The 13,909-nt window shown below is 45.6% G+C and overlaps 1 protein-coding gene across 1 annotated transcript in view; it reads right to left on the reverse strand.

Moving 5' to 3' along the window:
- Positions 1-13,909, reverse strand: part of dysf (dysferlin, limb girdle muscular dystrophy 2B (autosomal recessive)) — a 236,281-nt gene that overhangs the window by 191,500 nt on the left and 30,872 nt on the right. The window contains exon 5 of the mRNA XM_048600995.1: positions 2,607-2,738. Within this exon, the coding sequence (XP_048456952.1) occupies positions 2,607-2,738 (132 nt within the window). The remainder of the gene's footprint in view (positions 1-2,606; positions 2,739-13,909) is intronic.

Raw genomic sequence — 13,909 nt, forward strand, 5'->3', positions numbered from 1 at the left:
TTTCTTCACAGATGCTGCCAGACCTGCTGAGCTTTTCCAGCAACTTCTGCTTTTGATCCCTACCCCAGTCAGAGGCTAGTCCTACTCCCTCACAAAGCAAGTCAGAAGATTCCACGCTATTAACATCGCTGTCATTAAATTCAGTTAAAGCCTCCTTAGCTCACAGAAAGTGAGAAGTGAACTCATGAGATTCGTGAATTACTCTCTACATTCAGTTTTTTTTAATTCAGTCTTGGGGTGTGGGCATCGCTGGCTGGCCAGCATTTATTGCCATCCCTAATTGCCCCTTGAGAACCCCCACTGCAGCTGAAAGGACTCCATCATGATTCAGTTGGTGAACAAACTGAATGTTACACAGTACTGGCCACAAAAGAAACACTATTCACTCAACATGGCCATGCCACAAGAATCTCCTCCCACAGCGATTCATCCAACCCCACCCACATGTTCCTCAATGCCTTTCCAATAACCACTCTCTGGGTAATGGAGGTTCGCCTGATTTCCCTGTAGAATTCATTAGTGACTGTCCAAATGTTTACAACTCCGGCTTTTGGATTCTCCATAATTGGACGTTTTTTAAACAAAACACTCAGAATAACCCAGAACTCCCAATTAACCCTGTCACATCCTGATTCATGGAACAGAATACAAATATAGAATTTGCAGAGAGTTGTAGTGTAACTGCGTTAGTATAACGTTGTAAAGTGGGCTTTCATAAAGAGGGCAATATTTGCGCACCTTTCAGAATTACGGTGAACACGAAGAGTTCATTGGAACTCGAAGAATAAGAGGTGACAGTACAACGTTAGGAGTCTTAACAAGGTAGATGTGGAAAGGCTGTTAACACTTGTATGACCAGAAATCTCAGATTAAAGTGTCACACATTTGAGGCAGAGGTGAAGATGAATTTCTTTTCTCAGAGGGGAGTGAATCTGTGGGAATTCTTTAGCACAGAAGGCTGTTGAGACTGGGTCATTAAGTACGTTCAAGGCTGAGATAGATTTTAAATCAATTAGGGAAGGAATCGAGAGTCACGGGAATAAGGTGTTGAGGATTATCCGATCAGCCATGATGTCATTGAATGGTGGAGCAGCCTCGATGGGCTGAATGGCCTTCTTCAGTTTACGATCGTCTTCTTACAGTCTGTAAAAAGGGGTGGTCAGTTTGCCATTATTTGTCATCTCCACTGAGAAGAACTACAAAGATATTAAATGAAAGACTCTATAGTTGATGAAATTGCTGACATCATTGTCAAGCTAAGCTGTGTCAGCGATGAGTGTTGAGTTCTAGACCACACACATGCTTCGGAGTTTGAAAGTTGTGAGTTGAAACCCCATAGCAGGACTTGATGGAGATAATCCGGGTGTAGTGAAGGAGCGTGCGCTACACTGTCAAAAGATATTGTTTGTTTGATCATATGTTATGTGGGGTCATTGCCTGTCTACTGTAGTAACTTGAGCAGGGGTTAAAGATGCAATGGCAGTAATAAAGGAACAACAGTCATTTTTTTAGCTGTCCTGGTAAGCAGTAGTACCTCAGTCAACACTAACACCTGAATTGATTCACTTTGTCTGTGATACCTTAAGGAGTCTCGCTATCTCAGGCTGTTGGATTTGGCTCCAAACCCAATTGAAACAGAGATAAGAAGATTCTGATCTTTCAAAGAAGCTCACAAGTATTTGGAACTCTCTTCCTCAAAAGGCAGATTCGGTGAATTTCTTTTCGGGCAGTATTAGACAGATTCTTGATAAGAAAGGGGCTGAAAGGTCGGCAGGAATTTGGAGTAATGAATCATCCACTAAAGGGCAGGACAGGCCTGAGGGGCCGAATGGCCAACTCCCACACCTTATTTGTATGTTCATACATCAGAATGGCAGTTGCATCATCAACTCACTGTCAGTGAAGCAGAAAGGGTTTTTATTTCCCCTGGAGTGGTGTCGTCTGAGGCAAATATTGCCAAACCCATAAACTCTACCATCCAGGACAAAGCAGCCCACTTGATTGGCACCACATCTACAAGCGCCCATTCCCTCCACCACCGATGCTCAGTAGCAGCAGTGTGTACTATCTACAAGATGCACTGCAGAAATTCACCAAAGATCCTCAGGCAGCACCTTCCAAACCCACGACCATTTCCATCTAGAAGGACAAGGGCAGCAGACACATGGGAACACCATCCCCTGCAAGTTCCCCTACGAGCCACTCGCCATCCTGACTTGGAAATATATTGTCATTCCTTCACTATCTCTGGGTCAAAATCCTGGAATTCCCTCCCTGATAGCATTGTGGGTCAACCCACAGCAGGAGGACTGCAGCGGTTCAAGAAGGCAGCTCACCCCCACCTTCTCAAGGGGGCAACTAGGGATGGACAATAAATGCTGGGCCCAGCCAGTGACGCCCACATCTCACAAATAAATTTTTAAAACATCTTTCCCCAAGATCTGTGTCCAAGGGGATTTATGATTCAACCAAATTGCAGATCGGACCTTTCCTGCTTCGCAGCTTCATCCTGTGTTGTGCAAAATTCCAGAGTGACTTGCAGAAATCTTTGAGTGTGCACCCCGCCTCCCCAAATGGTCACCATTAAAACCTCCCAACTCCCACACCATCTTACCAGTGGGTTCATCAGTGTCCCCTAACGCTTCTGTCGCTGTCACCTCAGGTTGAACTGGTGCTGGCGGGAATAAAGGTGCAGCCCCTGGAGGAGGTATGTATGAGACCTGCAGAATTATGATGGCCTGTACATGACAAGGAGGAAAGAAAAGCACAATTAGTTAAAACCGGAAGGCATGTCCACTGCAGAACTCTTATCTTTGAAGATAAAAGGAATGCCCCTTTAAGGCCAGCAAACCTGACCACCATTTCTGCACCTTCTCTGCCGCTGTTACACTGTATTCTGCACTCTGTTCTGCTGCCCTGGTGCACTTTGTATGGTGCAATCTGCCTGTACAGCACACAAAACAACACTTTTCACTGTTCCTTGGTACACGTGACAACAATAAATCAAATCAGACTTGGATGATTCAGAGCCCAATTGCTGTCTGACTGGGGAACGTCACAAATTGTATTTTTAGTTGCAGTTCAGCGTTATGTGACTGACAAAATGACCTGTCCAATTAAATTGCCTTTCTCATTCGTGGTCCACGCTCTAAGCTCAGTGCATATCTCTCTCAGCACTAAGTTAGTCAGTGTTTGGATTCAGTCCCAATCCAGAGACCACAGGACACATTCCAGGGTCAATGCAGTACCAGGGATGGAGTGTACTATTGGAGACACGTGATTTAGATAAAGCATTAAACCCACACTTTATCTGTCCTGTCACCTGGATGTGAATGATCCTGTGGTACACTTTTGAATAAAAGTAAGATGAGTTTCCTCACTGTCTTGCCAACTTGTATTCCTCATCGAACAAAAACAGATGATCTGGACACATTCCCAAAGGTATTTTCGAGAGCTCGCTATACACAGACTGACTGCCTGGTGGAACAACACTTCCAAAATAAATGTGAGGGGATTTGGAACCTTCTGAGGTACAAGTACTTGTAAATTCTTCATTCCTTTCTATTCATCTGCACCCACACTGTTAGTCCCCAAACTGTCCCATTATCTGTGTTATACCAGAGACTCTCACCTACACCATTAATCTTTGTCAATAGGTCTAAGATTATCCTCAGTGAAAGATGATTCGATCCACTTGTAGTATATCTGTTTTGGAGCAATGGAGTAGAACATGTACAGGATTTATACCAGCATGGGCCTGATGAGAAGAATGGCCTGTTACTATAGTGTAATACAAGTGAACTGTTGCTCCGAATTGCAGCCAGCTCTGCTCTGACAGCTCAACAACTTTCATAATCAGCAAACAGTACATTGTCCACCAGTGACATCAGGGAGAGTGACCTCAACAAGCTGCTTTTTCTGTATTCATTTACCAGATGTAGGTGTTGCTGGCTAGGCCAGCATTTATTGCCCTTCAATAATTACCCAGAGGTCAGTTAAAAGTCAACCATATTGCTGTGGGTCTCAAGTTATGTGTAGGCCATACCAGGTAAGGATGGCAGTTTCCTTCGCTGAGTGACATTAGTGAACCAGATGGGTTTTTCCAACAATCTCAAAGAACAAAGAACAATACAGCACAGGAACAGGCCCTTCGGCCCTCCAAGCCTGTGCTGACATATTTGGCCCTTCCATACTAAAACTGTCTTCACTTACAGGTTCCGTATCCCTCTATTCCCTTCCTATTCATGTATTCGTCCAGGTGCTTCTTGAATGCAGCTATCGTGTTTGTTTCCATCACCTCCTCTGGTAACGCGTTCCAGGCACTCTCCAACCCTTTGTGTGAAAAACAGGCCTCGCACATCTCTTTTAAATATCCCCGCTCACACCTCGAACTTGTATCCCCCAGTAATTGACCCCTCCACCCTGGGAAAAAGCCTCATTCTTTCCACAACAGCAATAGCAATTGACAACAGTTTCATGGCCATCATTAGACTCTTGATTCCAGATTTTATTGAATTTAAATTCTACCCTCTGCCTTGGTGGGATTCAAACCCAGATCCTCATAACATGACCTGGGTGTCTTTTCTTTTCTCTATTCATTCGCAGGATGAGGGCCTCACTAACCAGGCAGCATTTATTGCCCATCCCTAATTGCCCAGAGGGCAGTTTAGAGTCAACCACATTGCCGTGGGTCTGGAGTCACATGTAGGCCAAACCAGGTAAGGATGGCAGTTTCCTTCCCTAAAGGACATTAGTGAACCAGATTAATGTCTAGAATAATTCTCTCACTACTATGCCATTACCTCCTCATAAACTGCTACTTCAGCTACTACCGGGTCTCAGAATTGGCCTCAGTCTCTGTCCTCACAGCTCACTCACTTGTCAGATTTCTCTAGGTACATGTTGTTTGTCAGTAATGCAGTAACACAAAAGTATTGACTAGATTTACTTCAATAGAGGCCTTTCACTCTGGCTAGGCATGATGGGAAATCAGTGCCTCCATTGGTGTCACTGATTTTCTTACCATCATTAGCAACTCAGCTGTTGCCTGGCAGAAGCCAGCCACTCCTTAGCGTGAGTTTGTAATCTTGAATTCTCCAAATGCTCCCACTGTCAGTGCAGCATCTGATTTAATACATTCTATAGCATGGCAACCTCCATCTGTTTACAATGTCTCCCACTGGAGGATCAGAGTATCAGAAATGCAGAAACTATCTGTGGATGACGCGCTGACAGAAAGGAGCTGAGATGACTGTTCCGTTAGGTTGAGGGCTATATAGAGCAACAATTCTCCTGTAGGGGTTTATAATGAAAGTAAAGCTTCCTCTACACTCCCAGGACAGGGACAGCATGGAGTTAGATTCAGAATAAAGCTCCCTCTACACTGTCCGCATCAAACAGTCCCAGGACACGGGCAGTTAAAGGGTTAGATATGGAGTAAAGCTGCCTGTACATTGTCCCATCAAACATTTCCAACACAGGTACAGAGTCACAGGGAAATATCGAGACCTACAGCATGGCGACAGGCCCTTCAGCCCAAACTGGTCCACGCCGACCAAAATGTCCATCCATGTTAACACCATTTCCCTGCACATGACCCATATCCTTCCAAACCTTTCCTATCCATGTATTCGTCCAAATGCCTTTCAAATGTTGTTAATGTACCCGCCTCAACCACTTCCGCTGGCAGCTTATTCCATATGTGTACCACTCTCTGTGTAAAAAGCATTGCCCCTCAGGTTCCCATGTGTTCTTTCCCCTCTTGCGTTAACTGATGCCCTCTAGTCCTCGATTCCCCAACTCTGGTAAAAAGACTGAGTGCATTCACCCTATCCATGCCTCTCATGATCTTATACACTTCTATATAATGCACCCTCAGTCTCCTATGGTCTAAAGAAAAATGTCCTAGCTTGTCCAACCTCTCCCTACAACTCAGTCTCTTGAGTCCTGGTAACATCCTTGTAAATTTCTTCTGCACTCTTTCCAGTTTAATAACATCCTTCATATAGCAAAGTGACCAAAACTAAACACAATACTCCAAGTGCGGCCTCACCAACATCCTATACAAGTCCAACATAACTTCCCAACTTCTATACTCAATGCCCTGACTGATGAAGGCTAGTGTGCCAAAAGCCTTCTTCACTGCCCTGTCTACCTGTGACTCCACTTTCAGAGACCCGTGCACCTGAACTCCAGGGTCCGTCTGTTCCACTACACTTCTTAAGGCCCGACCATTCACCGTGAAACTCCTATCAGGATTTGACTTTCCAAAATGCAACACCTCACGCTTATTTATGTTAAACTCCATTTGCCATTTCTCGGCCCACTTCCCCAGCTGATCAAGATCCTGCTGCAATTTCTGATAACCTTCCTCACTGACCATGATACCGCCTATTTTAGTGTCATCTGCAAATTTACGAATCATCCCTTGTACATTCTTATCCAAACCATTGATATAGATAACAAACAGCAATGGGCCCAGCACCGACCCCTGAGACACACCACTAGTCACAAGTCTTCAGTCAGACAAGCATCCTTCCATCATTGCTCTCTGCTTCCTACCATCAAGCCAATTCTGTATCCAATTTGCCAGCTCTCCCTGGATTCCATGTGATCTAACCTTCCAGAGCAGCCTACCATGTGGAACCTAATCAAAGGCCTTACTAAAATCCACATAGACTACATTTACTGCCCTGCCCTCATCAACTATCCTGGTCACTTCATCAAAGAACTCTAATGAATTTGTGAGGCATGATCTCCCATGCACAAAGCCATGCTGACTATTCCTAATCAAACCCTGTCTTTCTAAATGCATGTTTATCTTATCCCTCTGAATCTTCTCAAGTAACTTACCCACCATAGATGTTAGGCTTACTAATCTATAATTCCTAGGTTTTTCTTTGCAGCCCTTCTTGAATAAGGGCACAACTTTCGCCACCCTCCAGTCTTCCGGGACCTCACCTGTAGCTAACGATGATGTAAATATATCAACCACGCCCCTGCAATTTCTTCCCTAGCCTCTTGCAGGGTTCTTGGATATATCTGGTCAGGACCAGGTGATTTATCCACCTTCATACATTCTAATCTGTCCAACACCTCCTCTACTGTGGTATGGACTGTCCTCAAGATATTGCCACTAACTTTCCCAAGTTCCCAAGTCTTCATGTCTTCCTCCACAGTAAACACAGAGGAGAAATATTCATTGGGGACCTCACCCATCTCCAGCAGTTCCACACTGGTCCTGGAGGGGCCCTTCTTATTTCTTAACTCCACCCACAAAGCCTCACTGGATGATCCCTCAGTTATTTCATCTCTGACAACTGCTGTGATACCCCCCTTAATAACAAATGCAACTCCCCCTTTATTCTTTTTCCTTTAACATACTGAAAGAATCTCTTTGGATTCACCCTAATCTTCTTAGCCAAAGTTATCTCATGCCCCCTTTTCACCCTCCTGATTTCCTTGTTCAGTAAACTCCTGTATCCCCTATATACCTCCAGGGATTCCCTTGATCCTAGCTGCCTGTTCCTGAGCCATGCCTCCTTTTTTCTGGTCAAAGCCTCAATATCTCTTGTCATCCAGTGTTCCCTACTCCTGCCAACCTTGCCCTTCACCCTCACAGGAATATACAGACCTTGAACTCTAGCTATCTCACTTTTAAAAGCCTCCCACTTGCTGGAGGGCCCTTTCCCTGCAAACAAACTGCTCCAATCAACCCCTGCAAGCTTCTGTCTAATTCCATCAAAATTTGCCTTGCCCCAATTTAGAACTTGAACCTGTGGACTAGTTTTGACCTTCTCCATAACTATTTTACTATTCACTGGTCCGAAAGTGCTCCCCCACTGTCACCTCAGTCACCTGTCCTATTCTATTTCCCAAGAGTAGGTTGAGTTTTGTCCTGTCCCGAGTAGTACCCTCTATATACTACTTGAAGAAACTTTCCTGAACGCATTTAACAAATTCCACCCCATCTAAGCCCTTAACATTATGGCAGTCCCAGTCTATGTTTTGAAAATGATAATTTCCCACAATGTAAACCATATTTCCCTGCATATTTGTTCCTCTAGCTCCCACTGACTATTTGGGGGCCCATAGTACAGCCCCAATAAAATCACCATCCCCTTCTTATTTCTTAACTCCACCCACAAAGCCTCACTGGATGATCCCTCAGTTATTTCATCTCTGACTACTGTTGTGATACCCCCTTAATAACAAATGCAACTCCCCCTCCCCTCTTTCCTCCCCCTCTGTCCCACCTAAAGCACCCGTACCCTGGCACATTAAGCTGCCAGCCCTGTCCCTCCCTTAGCTATGCTTCTGTAATGGCTATAATATCCCAGACCCACAAACCTATCCACACCCTGAGTTCATCAGCCTTATCTGTCAGCCCTCTTGCATTGAAATAGATGTAATATAATCCAACAGGCATTCCTCGCTCCCTGTCCTGTTCCAGCCTGACCTGTCTCTTCAACTTGCTATTTCTGATTACTGTAGCTCCTTCCAGCCTCGCACTTGCCTCCCTGCTGTTGAGGATCCCACCCCCCTGCCAATCTAGTTTAAACCCTCCCTTGCAGCACTAGCAAATCTGCCCGCCAGGATATTGGTCCCCCGTCCAGTTCAAGTGCCACCGGTCCCTCTTGGACAGGTCACCTCTGCCCCAGAAAAGATGCCAATGATCCAGGAATCTGAATCCCTGCCCCCTGCACCAATTCTTTTGCAACACATTCATCTGCCATCTCCTCCTGTTCTTACCTTCACTAGCGCATGGCACTGGAAGTCACCTGGAGATTACCACCGGTGAGGTCCTGGTTTTTAACTTATTTCTGAGCTCTCTATAATCACTCCGCAGGACCTCATCCCTATTTCTACCTATGTCATTTGTGCTAATGTTCACGATGACTTCTGGCAGCTCACCCTTCCCCTTGAGAACGTTCTGCAGCCACTCTGAGATGTCACAGATTGGAGTAAAGCTCCCTCTATACCGCTCCCATCAAACACTCCGAGGACAGGGACAGCATGGAGTTACATACAGAATAAAACTCATCTCACACTGTCCCCATCAAACACTCCCAGGGCAGGGACAGCATAGAGTTACATACAGAATAAAACTCATCTCACACTGTCTCCATCAAACACTCCCAGGTCAGGGACAGTATGTGGTTAGATAGAACATGTATACAGTAGCAGCAGTGTGTACTATCTACAAGATGCACTGCAGAAATTCACCAAAGACCCTCAGACAGCACCTTCCAAACCCACGACCACTTCCATCTCGAAGGACAAGGGCAGCAGATACATGGGAACACCATCCCCTGCAAGTTCCCCTCCAAGCCACTCACCATCCTGACTTGGAAATATCTCGCCGTTCCTTCACTGTCGCTGGGTCAAAATCCTGGAATTCCCTCCCTCAGGGCATTGTGGGTTAACCCACAGCAGGAGGACTGCAGCGGTTTAAGAAGGCAGCACACCACCACCTTCTCAAAGGGCAACTAGTGGCAGCCAATAAATGCTGCTTCACCCAGCCAGTGATGCTCACATCTCTCAAATGAATAAATTTTAAAAAAACTCTGTATCTAACCCCATGCTGTCCAGGGACAGTGTAGACAGACCCTTACTCTGTATCTAACCCTATGCTGTCCCTGTCCTGGGAGTGTTTGATGGAGACGGTGTAGAGAGAGCTTTACTCTGTATCTAACCCCGTGCTGTCCCTATCCTGGGAGTGTTTGACGGTGACGGTGTAGAGAAAGCTTTACTCTGTTTCTAACCCCGTGCTGTCTCTGTTCTGGGAGTGTTTGATGGAGACGGTGTAGAGAGAGCTTTACTTTGTATCTAACCCCGTGCTGTCTCCGTCCTGGGAGTGTTTGATGGAGACGGTGTAGAGGAATGACAGTCACTGCCTTTATCTTAAATGACCACAGGCCATGCATTTACTGTTTAAATTTGATTTGAATGCCATTCACAGAGACTGGTTTATTAAACATAATGAAATTATTGTCTCAAAGAGAGAGAGGTTTGAAACAGCTGACAGGGAAATCTGAAGTTTGGGACAGTGTGGACGTCAGTAATGCTGAGCCCAGACTTTAGGAGAATTTCTGGAGGAGGCTGAAGGCTGGAGCAGTGCCAAACAGTGGCTAATTCAAGTTGCAGTTGGAGATGCTGCTGTGCTCAGCTGGATGTGTTAGGCCTGAAGAGTGGTTGACTGAATCCAAGAAGGCAGGACGTAGCAGTGATAATAATGACAGGCTGTGTTTACTTCGTAAGGATTGGGAATGAAAAGTACACACAGATATTGAGAGTCAAAGACAGATTAGAATTCTAGTGAAAGAGAAAATGCAAAGAGCTGCTCATAAAGGAAAATACCTCGGCCATTCTGCCCCTCGATCCTATTCCAATGTGATCAAGGCTGATGTGGACCCTACTGTCATCAATTTGGACAGGCACTAAATGCTCTGCTTCTCTGGAAGTTCATTCCACACATGAACCACTCTCTGTGTAAAAACAAAACTGCCCCTCATTTGTCTTTTTAAATCCTTCTTCTCTCAAAATAAAAATATGCCCTCTAATTTTGAACTCTCGTACACTAGGGAAAAGACCATTGCTATTCATGCCCTCAAACCTCTTTATGGTCATCCCTCAACCTCCTACTCTCTAGAGAGAGTAAAAAAACAAAATTACAATTTAAAACTACGGGGATGCCACCTAGCTCTTTGTTGCACTCCCTCCTCGCTCAGGTAAGGAGATTGAAACTGCACACAATATTCTAGATGTGGTCTCACCAAGGCCATTCACAACTGCAGCAACGCACCCCTGCTCCTGTACTTGAATCTTTTCACTACGAAGATCAATGCATTATTTACCCTCTTCACTGCCTGTTGCACCTGCACGTTTAATTTCAGCGCCTGGTGTGTAAGGACACCCAGGTCTCATTGCACGCTCTCAATTTATAGCCATTCAGATAATAATCTTCCTTCCTGTTTCTCCTCTCAAACTGGATAACCTAACATTTATCCAGATTGTATGTCATCTGTCCATAAATTTGCCCACTCTCTTATTTATTAATGGGGTGTCAGCATTGCTGCCTCCTTGAACTGTAGTAATAGTAACGCCATTGAATGTCGAAGGGTGATGGTTAGATTGTCTCTTGTTGGGGGGGTGGTCATTGTCTTGCATTTGTGTGTTGCGAATGTCACTTGCCACTTTCCCACCCCAAACCTGGATATTGTCCAGATCTTGTTGCATTTGAAGATGGACTGCTTCAGTATCTGAGGAGTCACAAATGGTGCTGAACATTGTGCAATCATCGGCGAACATCCCCACTTCTGATCTTATGATGGAGGGAAGGTCATTGATGCAGCGGCCAAAGGGCCAAGGACACTACCCTGAGGAACTCCGCAGAGATGTCCTGGAGCCAAGATGACTGACCTCCAACAACCTTGACCAACTTCCTATGTGTCAGGTATGACTCCAAGCAGTAGAGATTATTCCTCTTGATTCCCATTTAATCTAATTTCGCTTGGGCTGTTTGAAGCCAGTCTCAACTCACCTCTGGAATTCAGCTCTTTTGTCCATGTTTGAACCAAGGCTGTAATGAGGTCAGGAGCTGAGTGGCCCTGGCGGAACCCGAACTGGGCGTCACTGAGCAGGTTATTGCTGAGCAGGCAGCAAAGCTGATGACACCTTCCATCACTTTGCTGATGATCAAGAGTGGACAGATGTGGTGGTAATTAGCTGGGCTGGGTTTGTCCTGCCTTTTATGTACAGCAATAACATGGGCAATTTTCCATATTGTTGGGTAGATGTCTGTGTTGTAACTGTAGGTGAACAGTGGAAAATAGAAATTTATGGAATTTTAGCTTTATTGATAGAGACACAGAATAAGAAAAGCATGGGAGGTATGCTAAAACCTTACAAGACATTCATGCGTCCTCAGCTGGAGCCCTGTATCTCGATCTTGGCATCGGACTTTAGGCTGAGTGTCAAGTCCTTGAGAAGATGAAGAGACGATGAGATCGAAGAGTTGCAGGGCTGAGGATGTTGGTTATGTGGATGGACTGGAGAAGCTGGGGTTGGTTCCCTCAGTGACAAGGAGGAGCTTGGGTTGAAGTTGTTTATCATTGACAACACGGATGAGGGGAAAAAATTTCCTGTTGCAGAAGATGCAGCCACAGATATAAGGTAATTGGCAAAAGACCGAGAAACAACATTTTTTACCCACTGAGTCACTGGGATCTGGAACGCACTGCCTGAGAGGGAACAGGAAGTAGATTCAATTGTAACTTTCCAAAAAAGAAAAGGACGCCATGTGGAAAAAGAAGGTAGGAACTACCAAGAGCCAGCACAGCTCGGATTGGCTGAATGGTCTCCCTCTGTGCTGCGTCATTTCCTTACTCTCCAAAGAAAAGAGAAATGAAGTCTCTCAGTACCATCTGTTTCATCTTCCCTGCCTGGGGCCTTATTAATCAGCAGTCTTGCTTCATGCAACACGATGGCTCAGTGGTTAGCACTGCTGCGTTCCCAGTGCCAGGGACCCAGGTTCGATTCCACCCTCGGTTGACTTTGTTTGTGGAGTTTGCACTTTCTCCCCGTGTCTGCGTGGGTTTCCTCCCACAGTCTAAAGATGTGCAGGTTAAGTGGATTGGCCATGGGAAATGCAGGGATAGGGTAGGGGGTGGGATGCTCTTTGGAGGGTCAGTGTGGGCTGAATGGCCTACTTCCCTGCTGCAGGGATTCTATGAATCTTATCCTGAGAACTTGAGTGGTTGTAAGTTGCGTCTCCCCGGATATGTCCTTCCTCTCCAGTTAAGATCTTCCAGTGGTTTCACTCGGCATTTGGTTTGCTTCTGCTGGCACTTGCTCTCACCGACTGGGCCAGGCCTTGGTCCGTGTTCTGGCAGCCTCGGATTTTGCAGGCATTCCTGTTCCCTGACTCACACAGCAGCTGCTTCCTGTTCTTGCTGAATCACAGATTCCACAGTCGCAAATGGGAACCAGGTGGGGGGGGGTATCAATCCCAGTCACTGAACCCACCTCCCCTCCACTCCCACACCACCCCCAGCAACTCCAGCACCAGGCCGAGCCAGGCCCATTAAAGCCACAATGTCCCATTCAACATTTCGCTAAATCAATTGGACAGTACATCAAACTCCTTTACATTACAACTGAAGTGTGAAATTTAATTAGAAACTCTCACAAAATCAAACAACGTCACCTAAGGAAAGACCCAGAGAACACTTCAGGACGCCTACAATCCTCCTAATCCCTCCTCTTCAGCATCCTCATGGCTCCAACACTAGGAGTTGTGCCTTCAGTCACTAGCTCCTAAATATTGCAATTCCCTTCATGATCTTCTCTTATGTTCTAAACCTCTCCACCATCAGATGCTCCCCAAAAACTACCTCAGCTGAGTGAGTAATCCTTGAAATAACAACAGTCTAATAATATTCAATAGCATTTTGGTGGTACACTTAAGCTGTTTTACTGCAATAATGCACTTTAAAAAAAGTGCATCATTGGGACACATCATTGTCTCCATCTGTCTGTCATCTACACGTTGACAATATGCTGCATTACTATCAGTAACAATCAGTAACACAGGGTGCTGGGAAGACAGGGGTCACTGAGTGACAGTGTGAGGGAGCTGGATTAACAGCAGTACAGATACAGTCAGTAACACAGGGTGCTGGGAGAGGGGGGTTACTGAGTGACAGTGTGAGGGAGCTGGATTAACATCATGACAGATACAGTCAGTAACACAGAGCGCTGAGGGAGGGGGGTAACTGAGTGACAGTGTGAGGGAGCTGGATTAACATCAGTACAGATACAGTCAATAACACAGGGTGCTGAGGGAGGGGGGTTACTGAGTTACAGTGTGAGGGAGCTGGATTAACATCAGTACAGATACAGTCAGTAA

Source organism: Rhincodon typus, chromosome 1 (assembly GCF_021869965.1).
Source record: "Rhincodon typus isolate 14 chromosome 1, sRhiTyp1.1, whole genome shotgun sequence".
Taxonomy (NCBI): Eukaryota; Metazoa; Chordata; class Chondrichthyes; order Orectolobiformes; family Rhincodontidae; genus Rhincodon; species Rhincodon typus.